At 43.4% G+C, this 13,143-nt stretch overlaps 2 protein-coding genes across 3 annotated transcripts in view; one reads left to right on the plus strand and one right to left on the minus strand.

Annotated features, from left to right (window-relative positions):
- LOC144119712 (uncharacterized) overlaps positions 1-4,346 on the plus strand; it is an 11,879-nt gene extending 7,533 nt beyond the window's left edge. The window contains exons 4-5 of the mRNA XM_077652268.1: positions 133-183; positions 4,233-4,346. Of these exons, the coding sequence (XP_077508394.1) occupies positions 133-183; positions 4,233-4,346 (165 nt within the window). The remainder of the gene's footprint in view (positions 1-132; positions 184-4,232) is intronic.
- Positions 4,347-7,847: 3,501 nt separating this feature from the next.
- LOC144121320 (SEC14 domain and spectrin repeat-containing protein 1-B-like) overlaps positions 7,848-13,143 on the minus strand; it is a 39,371-nt gene continuing 34,075 nt past the window's right edge. For both annotated transcript variants that reach the window (XM_077654480.1, XM_077654479.1), the window contains exon 17: positions 7,848-11,143. The gene's annotated coding sequence lies outside the window, so the exon portion shown is untranslated. The remainder of the gene's footprint in view (positions 11,144-13,143) is intronic.

The raw sequence follows: 13,143 nt of genomic DNA on the forward strand, positions 1-13,143 counted from the left end.
TTCATATAAAGGAATAGGAAAATGAATGCCGAAGTTCGACAGCCAGTGTCATGCAGTTCGGAGCAAATAAATGTGCAGAAGTCAAGACCACATTCCCCTATAAATTTTCTGAGCTCACTATTCTGCTTTCAGTTGGGCGACGCTTGGACTAACTGCCTGGTGGAGACGACCGAAGAGTTTTATGTGAGTGAAACCGTTTTGAGTCTCAACTTGTTGCGCCTCTGTCCAGTGCAGTTCAGTGCAGTGCAGGGTTGACTTTGAAGAAAACGTTGCCCTCGCTCATCTTTCAAAGGTTAGGGTAACTTGCTTGAGGCCCAAATATGAAACATCTGAAGACGTTGACGATATACTACTGCATATTATCTGCTGCATGCGAAGCAGGAAAACTCTATAAGTAGGGCATGTGATACTGATTCACTGTAGGACGGTCTCCAAATATTAATTGACGGGGAAGACAAAGCCACGAATGGTTAATCAGCAGAAACCAAAAAGAGCTGAGTTAGAAAAACTGCTTCAATTTAAGGCAGAGCTCGGCAGCAATTCCTTAGACTGCACTCACGCTCATTGCGTACGTGGCGAATTTCGTACTTTTGAAAACAAGAAATATGAAATAGAGCATTAAACAATTTCGCAAAATTACATAGAGTTTGCCGTTTGTAGGCGGAACAAGCCAATGGCGCTAGCAGGATAGCTGTAACTAACGATACAGAAAGTAAGCTTGCCCTCAGAGAAATAAGCAAAACACAAAGGAACCCATACACACGATAGATGCGCCAATCAGTTCTGTTTTTCCAAGAGAATATACAGACATAGATATAAAAGAAATGCTTATCTTACGCAGGCAGCCACAATCTTGAGAAATTCATTTCTGAGCGCCAGCTGGATTAAGTCGAGCCTACTTATACGAACCTAACGGTCACGCCAATTTCGTTCCTTACATCCGATGTTCGTACTAAGTGGAGTCTCCGTAGAACGGTCAAAAATATTAAGACCGCCATAAATGGCGTTTATTTAAAAAAAAAAAAACTGCTTTATAAGCGTTTGCTTGTTCAAAGTAAACCTCCCGCGGCTCTCTCCAGGCTCTCCTCGCTGAGACCCTTGCTGTCAACAATCAACTGTAGGGACGGGATGTAACTAATCGTAGTTGAAGCTTTTATTTTAGCCCCCTCACGTGCCAGCTTTTGGAAGACGGAGGGGCGGAGAGCGCTACCAGACAGAACATCTAAGGCTGCACGTGCGCAGAAGGCATCCGGCAAACCTGCTAATACGTCTCCGGTGTGCTAAAGATGTCTAATGTGGACAATTCTACTCACGTCCACGGCAGCTGGTGGCAGGTTGGCCACATTAGATTCCTAGCTGTAGGCAAGTGCCCGTACTTGGCATACAACGACATCCAGAGCACGCGGTTCTGCAATGTTGTGGTCCGAGGAACGTAGTCATCCGAACTTAGTCATCCGAGGAAACATCTGGCCAGCTGTGCATCACCGATGTGTTTGCCACAAATCTACGAGCATCTGATCACTTGTGTTTTCGAGAGCTTCATATATGGTTCTCACGCCCATGCAGCGACGAAAGTAGCGCAGCGCTGGTGGCACAGAATGTGTCAGCGGTATTGTCCTGTCTGACGATGCTGGCTGCACATGGTAGCAGCGCTAAAGATGGAGCCGATTAGAGAGGCGACGCATGTCCTCAGTTGTTTTGTATGACTCATTCGAAGGATGCTTATACCTATTTATGTTCATCTGACAAAAACACGTGTCATATGCTCGCATCCTGTTACTCTGTGAGCGAGTTTGCTGAAGGATGGCCCCTTTTAACACGTTTTTTTTAATACATTCAGAAAAATCACACCGTGAACACCATTTAGGCATCACAAATGCGACCCAACAGCAAACAGGTTCAGACGCGCCGTGAGATACATCTGGGTATCGTAATTATAGTTGGGAATGCTGTAACTCAAGCTTTTCGCAGGGAACGTTAGCTTTCCTTCAGGACTGAACGCAAAAAAAAAAAGATTGACCAGCGTCTTTTAAAGCAACCAAAACCTGTGCAACTGTAAAGCAGTCGGAAAAGGGGTGCAAGTGAAACGATATCTTACACTTACTGTACGGGTGTGACAAGCATACTTTGCACCCTCCTGGGAGGATGCAGGGGTGTGACGGAAATGCACCCCTAAGGGTGCTTTTTTTTTTTTTACAGTGATGAGCAGTAGCTGAATTCGTTTTAGACCATGTCCCTGTCTGGCGCCCACGGCGCTTCTTTCCTTGGGATGCTTTGTACAGCTGACGAAAACACAGGCGATGATTACCCCTGTACGGCATCGGCGCGCGTTTAGCCGGCGGTTAGTTACAATCTCCGCACTTGCTGGAAGCGCGACCGGTTCGACTTCGGGGGGAGTTTAAGGCACCTCCTCGTTCACTATAACCGAGTGGCGTGACCAAAGTTGCTCGTTGTATCTGAGACGAATTGCCATTGCCATAACGCATATTTTGACGGTAGCACCGCACTTGCTCGTATGCTCGTAATAAGCGAGAGTTCGTTATATCTGTGGCCGTTATAAGTGCGCTCGACTTAGTATATATATAAGACGGCAAAGTCCGAGAGTCCAAGTACCGTAATTTCGGTATGCAGTCCGCACCCGGTCTGCATACAGTCGCATGGGACACTTTGTATACTACATGGCCGATATTGAAAAAAAAAAAAGAATGCTGACTATCCGCAAAGCCCGAAATTTTAATTTTTAAATATGTATGGTCCGCGGCTATGCACGTATATCGTGCTCTATACCGGAATATAATGTAATCTAGAACCGATCCCGTGGACACAAAGCGACGATTCCTTCCTGAATACGTAACGTCCACAAGGATTTGAGAACGTGAAATCATGTATATGTATCAGATACCAAGAACTGCAAATCAGAAGTGCACAAATTTCGTTTATTCCACTTGGGAACAGTGTTTCGCGATGTTTACATGAGTCATGAGCGAATATTTCTGCTCTCCACCTTTTTTTCACGTCTGGTTTATGTACACATCAAGGTTCGAAAGATCAAGCGCAAGCATCAGGAACACAGAATTCGTTAGAGATAGACGCAAATGATGTCGTGATGCAGCTGGAAACCATGCAGAGCAAACAGGTGGAGAAGCGCTTCAGTTCCCTTGGCTGCCACCAAGTGGCGCATGGCTTATATAATTGGTTTGGGGGGGGGGGAGGAAATGGCGCAGTATCTGTCTCATATATCGTTGGACACCTGAACCGCGCCGTAAGGGAAGGATAAAGGAGGGAGTGAAAGAAGAAAGGAAGAGAGAGGTGCCGTAGTGGAGGGCTCCGGACCACTGAGCCACCACGGCGGGGCTTTGAACATTCAGAACTGACGCAATGACATCATCCGTGACGTAATAGGGAGAAAGACCGAGTGGCTGCCATCGGGCCATTTGCTAATAGGGTTGCACGCTTGCTAAATGAAAATAACGTGCGTCCGATCATCTCGGCATGTTACAGAAGTGGTTAAGAACGGGCCAGCTTCCCCGAAAAAATCTTGAAAACTCGTCGTCAGGTCAGTTCACGATGTGTTAATAAAGGACATCTGAATCGGAACGCCCGTGCACAAATTCCCGTCTCGGAAAGAAATGATGCTAAGGCATTATTAAAGGCTAACAAAACTTGCCTTTAATGAAAAGTGAAGGTTGCAGTGTTGAAAAGGATGCAGTCCGCGGTGGTAGCGCGATAAGGGTGTCGAGATATTTGTGAGGATAAGCTTATAAATTATTGTTCTAGTATAGTCTTCTTTGCCAAGACTTCCATAGGTGAACAAGCAAATATTTTGAGCCTTCGTACTAAGCTTGTTCGTTTGCGAGAGGTACACTAAAATAGTGTAGCAGCTATAGACATAATTTACCAAACGCTGCCCTAACAAGGATTTAAAACTTAGGTAACTTATTGTTCCACAAACCCGATGCCTTAGGACATTTTGCACTTTAAAAGAATGGTTTCCGCAATTTATTTAAATAAATAGCTAGTACTGAAACAACACCTTTATTTAAAAAGCGTCTATTATTTTGTGCACAGTCAGTGTGTATTCAGCTTCTCTAGTCGTGGCAAAACGCTTGTCACAAACTTGTCTTTTATAGGTTATGGTAAAAACGGATGATTAAACAGTATGGGCAACAATTTGAATTAACAGCCTGGCGGGGTATATATGCACCCCCCTCTCCTATATTTTTTTCTCGCAGAAGTCTGTGAAAGATTTCCCTCACGATCCAGGTATGCTGGCTGAGAAGACAGCAGTAAGTGTGGAGAAATTTTATTTGTTTACAAATGGCATCTACACATCTCTGCTCTGCTAGGGGGAGCGTGATCAGCGTAGTCTCTCAAAAATCTAAAAGTAATGTCATCTCTCTCCTCATCCTGCGCCACCGCTCATTCTCCTTCCTTTTGACCGTGCACCGCACGTGTAATCTTGTTGGTTAAATTTTTTTTTAACAGCGTTAGCTCTCACTCACCACGTTTCGAGATGTCGTGGGGTCTGCTACACCATTGATCATAGCGTCATCTGTGCCAGCAAATACTCACCACGTTTCGAGATTTCGTGAGGTCTCCTACCACCCTGAGATCAAAGCGCCATCTGTGGCTGCAACTAGAAAACAGTGCATCTCGCATTTACTTGTAGCGCCATCTACAATAGCATTGTAGAAACAAATGCCACGTGCCAATGATGACGTCACGGTCCAATATGGTGGATGGAGGTGGAACTAGGTATGATGCCAGGGGACGAAATGGCGACATAGTTTCGGATCACCCAATCCAAGATGGCGGCCATTAAAATTGGTTATGCCCTCTCATCCCCCCCCCCCCCCTCTCACCAAAAAAATCCTAAAACGGGTCAGAAAACTTGCATTACGGGGCCGCTATACTTGTATACATTCGTTCTGCTATATATACTCAGACAACACTGGGCACCCATCCGGGGACAGTTGTATACCAAATCTGGTAGGCGAATAAAACCCTATGGGTTGTGGGATAGAAATAAAACCACAATTAAATAATAAACATTATATACATGCAATTACTAATTGAACCGTTACCATATCGCACCGCAAGCCGAATTCTAGGCCTACCTTGACCCCCCCCCCCCCCTTCCATACAAAGCAAATTCCGTTTGGGACATATCTTGAGGGTGTGCAACTCGACAATGGGTAGACGTGCATCGCAATTTCTCTGATAGATGGTGCTAGGCGGCGATTGTTCCGCTACGCGGCCGGCGTGCGTGCACGCGTAGCCAGCATGGTGGCAATCCACCCATTTCAAATGGTATTTGTTACTTTCCTTTTCTCGAGACGAGCGGTGCGTTCTTCTTCGCTTTCATCATATAGTAAACCAAACAGCTAACGCTCGTTCTTCCAGACGCTGGCGGCCTTTTTTTTAACTTGGTGTTCTAAGACACCCTGGTCTAGCTTCAAAGAGTAGGGCGCTACCTCTTGCCTTTTCCAATTTCTATTCATGTCTAGAGTCAGGTTTTTTTCTTCCACTAAATTAATCCAGATCTTACCCTCTGCGTTTTTGATCCTGACGTTCTTTATTTCTCCCTCCTGGTTTATGTAGCACTGTCTAGTGGCAGCCAATGACGCATACAGACAATTGGATATCGGTGAAATCACACAAAATATATGCTTTGTAATTTTTGAAGAGATGTTGAATTTGCAGATTTTGATTGCTTGCAACAAGATTCGGGCATGAATTAGATTTATTAGGACCGCAATGTGGCATGCCTGTGACCGTTGGCAAATAACATTCATTGTGCTGGCAGCACAGCGCAGCCAGCTGAATTTTTTGCTTCCAGTATTGCTACAATCACTAAATTATACAGAAAATTGCACTGGTACAGGCTGAACCACTTGAAAGGGTCATTTTAAGAAATTTTATTCAACGGTTTCTCTTCGAATATGAATGAGAAGCATGCACTTTTATGCCTCTCGCTGATCAGTTTTCATTGAGAAGCATGGTCTCTTTGATTGCCTTTATGTTTAAACAGAAAAAAAGGCTGTTATGGGGGAACTCCGGGTACTTATTGAGCATTTTGAATTAATAATCATAGTATCATATTCTTTATAGTTTGTCCTCTCTGGCACACACAAAAAAGTTTATTCAAAATACACGTATTTTAAAACAGCGAGAACTAAGAAACCGCAACTAGATTTCAACCAAACAATGATGTCATGAATGTTATCACAAACCTATCGTGTGCGCGCTGATTGCCTAAACTGGCAACTGTGATAGCCTGCATCATTATTTGCCTGAAATGACCAAAAACAAGCTGCAAATTTTGTCCTTCAGCAAAAGCATAGCGAACATTGATGGGCGTCCAAACCATTAACGTCACGCATGCGAGACTGCCCGCAGAAATCGCCCCGTCACAAAATGGGAAATCTAAAACTTCCTTTTTTTGCTGCAACAACATGCTACCTGGCTGCGAATTGGCACACAAGATCAGAAGACTGCAGAGAACATACTCTGCAAGCTTCAATAAAATCTGCGGAAGTAGAAAGAGATTATGAGGGCACCTAATTAAGCAATTTTTAGAATGTGTAAATGTGAGAGCAAGCACAGCTGGATCATTGGGTGGTCAGTGTACACCTCAATCGTGCTTTGAGGCATGTGACGGTGAGGACGCCGGCTGCTTATTGCTCCAGGAGAGTTGATGACGTCATTTGCGTGCCGCGTTTCAGCCACGGATTTCAGGTGACGGCGGGGTTTTCGCACAATGAGCCAAGTAATGCTCTCACATCAAAAAACGTCAGAGTCGACATTTAAGCGCTTAATTTAAGTGCTCTCGCCCACCTTGCTCATATCTGTAAATGAGATTGAGAGTAACAAGCCGGTCGCTCCTCTCTCCCATCCAAGGCTAATTTCTGGACAGCTCTTGGGGGATGCTGATGATGGTGCAGTGGGTAGATATGGCCTTGTATACATGAACTAGTTAGCGTTACTTACTGATAAAATAAAAGCCACTAGTGCACTGGAACAAAAAAATTCTTTCCTAAGAACAGTGGGTACATTGAAGCTCTCTATATACAACACACAGATTATTCCTGAAAATCCTATGTAAAAGCATAGGAAAGTCGTGCACTATATCGAACTGCAATTCCGCCGGTCATTTGATACATTGAACTGCGCTTTGCTCCCCTGCAAGTGACGCTTCTCCTAATAGCGCTCTTCGATCACTTTTCGCTCACAAGTCTGGCCAGCTGCACGGACTTGGGCACCTGCTGGCACAGCTAATGCTATGAAACCGTTTGACGAGGTTAACGTGTTTAGTGCTTGAGGGTAGCCTTCGATCTTTTATACTCATTTTCCACGCCACACTGCCGTCATGCAGAGAAGCCAACTTAATTGAAACCTAGCGGCGGCTCTTACCCAAAAAGCTTCGCTCGCTTTGATGCCGAAAGAATTGCGGAAGCCAACTGAACTAGAATTTTATAATGAGCGATTATTTAATTTATAATGTACTGGTGACAGAACTAGACATCTTATGATAGGCATGCCTAGTTCCAAACAACCGTCCGCAGCAGCTTCAATGGCGGTGGGTGGCACGTCCCTGCAAAAAGCGCGTCACTAGAGTGGGTGCAATGCATTTTTGCTTCCTGGTTACAGATAAGCTTCTCTACTGCCATTTTTTACATACCGAATTATGAATATATGACACTATTTCGCGATCCCCTTCGAGTTCGATATATCCAGGTTCGATTGATGTGCTTCAGGATGAAGCCGAAATGTAAAAGCGTCTCCTTAAAATAAAAATTGTGTGTGTGTACTTACAGGACTATGAGCAGCTTTGCAGGCAACAGGCAAACAAGTAACTGGAACTTTATTGGGTGCACATGTGCTAAATACAGGTGCAGAAGTAACATGTATGCAAGCTACAAGTTTGATCACAGCATGTTGAATACTAAACTCTGTAATGCAGCCATTGCAGAGCAGCCCAGACAGCACAGATACAAAAATGCGACTAAATGTGCCACACTCTAATGAAGTCACTGAAAGTAACAATGCTTTAACAGTGAACCACTGACGAAAGTGCTAGTAGTATTTAAAAAGAATTAAAACCCAACAAAGAAGCTACCCTGCGTTGAAAACCCTGCTATCACATTGTGCAAGTGAGTGTTTCATTTTGAGACACAAAGCTCTGTGGAGCACTAGCAGTATAGAACAGCATGTAAGGCTTGATATGAGAGTTGTGTTGTTATCCCATCAATAAAGGCACACATTTATGGCCAGACCAGTATATAAGAACAAAATTGTGAGAAAACCTATCTGTTGATTCCAACTGCCCTAAATCACTTTTCTTACCTTGCATTACCAATACACGATTTGCAATGTAAGGCCTATTACTCAGTCTACCAAGACAGTTTGTATTCTCATTGAGCATAAGCAACATAAGCTAGCTGTGTGTGATACTGCAGGTTTTACGAGAATGTCTGCTAGCTTGTCAAGCTGTCATGTTACATCACTGCTTGCTCTGGAAATTAAAAACACCAGTATACTTTGCTTAGATCACATCACAACTGCCAACCTGCTTACGTACTGACCATAACGTCTCCGAATTTCCAGCCACAGTAACAACACTATGCTTACACCACGGGTATACTTATGGCTTTCATCCTATAACAACTTGGTGTTCTGCAGTCATGCTGCACTTGATGACTGGCATCCTGAAATCTGCTGCGGTTCTGAGAGTGCATTTATAACAAATCTCTTACATAACAGATCAAACTATGCCAAAAGTATACAGTTTTTGTAGGCTTTTGATTGAAAAATGTTCCTAAGCATTGCTCTAGATAAAGAGCTACATTACAGAGTATACCAGTACTAACAAGCAGCCTGACGCCCAAGGCAAAAGTTAGACGAGGACGAAATGCATGATGGAAGCAATTTCACACAGGCTTTTGTAGAAAAATAACATTTTTAGAAAATGACAGGGTGCTTCATTAGAAAACTGAATGAAGCATGCATTCATCAGGCACAACATATCCAACAGACTCACTATACGTTCAACATATTCATGCTCCACCACTTAAATATCACTATGCAAAACACAATAAAATTTTCTTTTTGATCAAAATGTGCATGGAGAGACTTTTCTCCTATTGTGCATACCTGTAGTAAACAAGACAACATGTAAAAAGCAATGAGTGCCGCAAAATTTAGCAATTCACAAATAGTTTATGTTCCAAAGACAACACAATACAAAAAAAAGGAAATTGTCATGGCCAGTTCATTTTTTGTGAGCATGAGACCTGCTTTTTCTAGCTGGCTGCAGTAAGAAATACAAATCTATTTTCGTAAGACAAAGTTAAGCAAAACTAACAAATGAACATCTTCTAAGTGACGCAGCAAGTATACGCACCCGCGAAGGCATTAAAAACAAAGCACACACAAGGACGCCAGCGCCACTGTACATGCTCATTTTTTTCCCTCCACAGCATTCCACATTCATACGTAGTGCACACGAAACCTTTCAGCGAGGATACCATACAATGCGTACAATGACTAGCCTAGCTAATGTCCTTTCTAAGTGATCACAAAAGCTGCTCTATCCTCCTGACCCAAGTTTAAGGGTCCAAATAGTCCGCAACAAGGTTGCTTCAGCATTAATGCAGCACAAAACCAGAAGGCAAGGGAATCTAGAATCATGCCATAAGGATGAAGTAGAATTAGATCACTGTAACAGATAAAGCATAGATGGAACGGAGATGCATGAAATAGGAAACAAAACAAAACGGCTAACTATAGCAGTGGTTGTGCAGATTCAGTAGCTGATTGAGTGACTACTAGGGTAAAGATAGAAAAGCTTGCTCAAACCCCTCTAAAGTACGCTCAACGTATACTCTAAAATGAGCCAAGTGTTCCAACATCAGTGCAGTTGGAAAATGCTAGAGGCTATGGTCTATTTGCATGGCCCAACTCAGAACATGCAGTTTAGAAAAATAACGACTTTCATGCTATATTCTAAAAAAAAAAATTAAGCAAAATAAACCCAGACAATGAAACCAGATCGGGTAATGCTAGCCAGCAAGGAAAGAACAAAAAAGGCAACCAACAGTATGTTGGTCCGCAGTCATGTCTGTCCCCCATTCTACTGGAGAAGGCTCTAAACATCCGCAGCCGAATTAATAGCACTGACTACGCTTAATAAGCAAAGAGTGTACAGCTGTGAACAACTGCTGGGCTTTCTGCATGCGTGATGAGTCCACCTATCACACCAAACTTTATGGTACAGGCAATTTCTGAGACACTAGCACTGACAGGCATTCCTTACAACTTGAAATTTTTTGTTCTTACTAAAGTCAGCATTCTTCTGCTTTGCAGCGCCATTTAGAAGCAATAGTCGGAACACACTGCACTGAATATGCTCACTACAGGAGAATTGGACTATAAAGCGATTCTGTCAATGTGGGATTAACTTACATTATTATCTTCTAAAAAGTAAAAAAAACAACCCAGAATCCCCATAGATATCTCAACAACATGTGAAACAGTTTAGCATATGAAACAGTTGGGGAAATTGTTAAAGCATACGTGACTAACAACAGCTCATGAAATGATGACACAAGAATGAGAGGACGCAATCACAGTGCCACATCATCATGTTAGTTATCAGTCAAGCATTCTCTACAAAAGACCTGGTCTGGCTCATTCAGACATAACTAACAAAAAAAAGGAGACACACTAGTTTTTCTCCAACGTGAGGATACTTTCTACAAGCCCATGATGGCCAAGGCAACATGTCAAGTAGATGATTCCACTTTTATTTGTGCTCTGCAGGGTTGCATGATGAAGTCGAAGACGCTGCCAAGAGAGAAGCAGCGCCTTTTTGCTGCCCTCCATTGGCTTCTGCTACTGCTTAAGTAGCCGCCTCATTGACACTGCTCCATCCTCGCATTCTTTGGTTTGTGCTGAATAAAAACTTCCGCTGGCTCTCCATGCATACCCAAGCATGGACTCTGATGGCTGCAGCTTCTTACACACAGTGCACACATGGTGATGCGGCGAAGAGTCCGCTAGCAAGTCTCTTCGCAATCTTCGTGAGCTGTCACACGTGTTTATTGTTCTGCTGCTCTCTCTTTCGTTGCTTGCAGTTTTGTTCCTATGAGAGAGGTGATGACTGATATGTAATCGCATTCTCGGCAAACAAGAAGCCAGACTAACACATAAACAGTGTCGTGCTTTAAAGCATGCAGTCAAGTAACGCTCCACAATGGCTAAGATGAAGAAAAGCTTTTAGCATTCAGGTCCTAATAACAACGAGTCCACACCTCTGTCTTTCGATGAGGGGAGAGGAGGCGAATATACAATGGGTGTTCAGCAAGTTCTGCTTCCTGGCTTGCAAACTTTTAATGAAGGAAAATAAAATGGACAAACATTAGATTTAAATGATAGTCTGGAATGTCATCTGCCCCAGAAGCACATTTTTTATTTACAACATATTAGCTGGAACCAGTGACTAATGAACGTCCGTGACTGTTGCACAAGTCTCTGTGTACCATTGTAGATGAATGAGGGCAGGTTATGACACAAATGGAGCACTGCATTGGTGATCGCTCTGCTGCATATGATATACATACCCTTCAGATGTATGTTCCTAAATGTCGCCAGTGCCTGTGTCTTTGTCTCTCCACCAATGCAATACTTTCAAAATAAAGACATTTGATGGGTACTCCAAATAAATAAATAAATAAATAAATAAATATAGTAGTACCATAGTGCGACAGCAAACTGATGCACTGATGGCCCGGCCCACCCAATCATGAAAACAGACACAGAAGCACTGCTCAGATGCATTGGACAGCACTAGGAGCCGGATGAATGAAGCTTTAATGCTCAGTAAGGGTGCTGTAGTATAGTGCTACTCTAGACACTGCTATATCAAAACATAATGTGCTCCTCGGAAAGAGGACATCATGAACTTTCCTTTGAATGCTTTCAGTTCAATACTCTCAAAAAGTACAGCCGCAGAGGAATAAGCACCAGCACCGCCCCCTTTGTCCAGGTTTAGAAAAAGGCAAGAAAGATGGGCCATATTTGTCCAGCCAACCACATTTCAGGGGCGAATGACTTTATTCTAACTTCTTGCAGGCATAATTTTCTTTATCCAACATGTTCCACGGGGAGTTGCTGGTGACGAGGCACGATCATGCCTACGACGTGTCCTTCATTTAAGATGTCACCTAGAACCGCTGTCACTCGAAGGTTTCATCACTAGGCAGTAGGGGTGTGCGAATATTGAAATTTTCGAATACGAATCGAACACGAATATGAAGAAAAAATGGCTTCGAATATCGAATATCTGGTCAGTACAAAAAATAAATTCGGAAAACATAAACAAGCAAACATTGTTGCTCATATTTTTTTCAAAATAATGTATGGCCTTTGCAAGTGAAATAAACAAAGCTAGACTGCCTGAGCACCGTATAAAAAAAAAAAAACATGATGCGCACAGAAATGTACACTACTTAATTGAACAGCATAACAGTATCTAACCTGTAATGTGGTCAGGCAAAATGAAGCCCATAACATGACAAGACTGGAAACAAAAATGACATTATGGCTAGTAAAACCTCATGAATTCGGAGTTCAAAGAACCGGCAGAAATGCCTGGCTTATTCGAAGGTCGGTTTATAAAATGCCCCGCGGCCCTGAAAAAAAAAAAAAAACTACTGAAAATGCGGTAGTCATATGAGGCGGCTCTATCGTGCAAGCACGTGTAATCCCGTGACGAGCACCGAGTTTCGGCGTGCTGGAAGACATCGCGAACATGCGAGATGGGAACGCACATTGACGTCGGAATGGCGAGACTGCTTCTAAAAAGGAAAAAAAAAATGACCAGCGACGCGTCAGTCAGCGTCTGAAAGCGGCACGGTACTGAGATTGAATTACTGACGAATGCGAGGGCCGACAGTTGCCAATGCCACGGGCGAGTGGCGAAACTCAGAAACCAAAACTATGCGGCCAGGTTATTTTTTTGACCTAGTGACAGGGGCCCTCCGAACGTTGTGACACCTGCCGTTACGCCCACTTAAGAGGTGCGTGGGTTACAGTGCACCATGCAATAGGCGGGATTTTTACAGGATCGTTTGCCCTGTTGTG

The sequence above is a fragment of the Amblyomma americanum genome, chromosome 2 (assembly GCF_052857255.1).
Source record: "Amblyomma americanum isolate KBUSLIRL-KWMA chromosome 2, ASM5285725v1, whole genome shotgun sequence".
NCBI classification, from domain to species: Eukaryota; Metazoa; Arthropoda; class Arachnida; order Ixodida; family Ixodidae; genus Amblyomma; species Amblyomma americanum.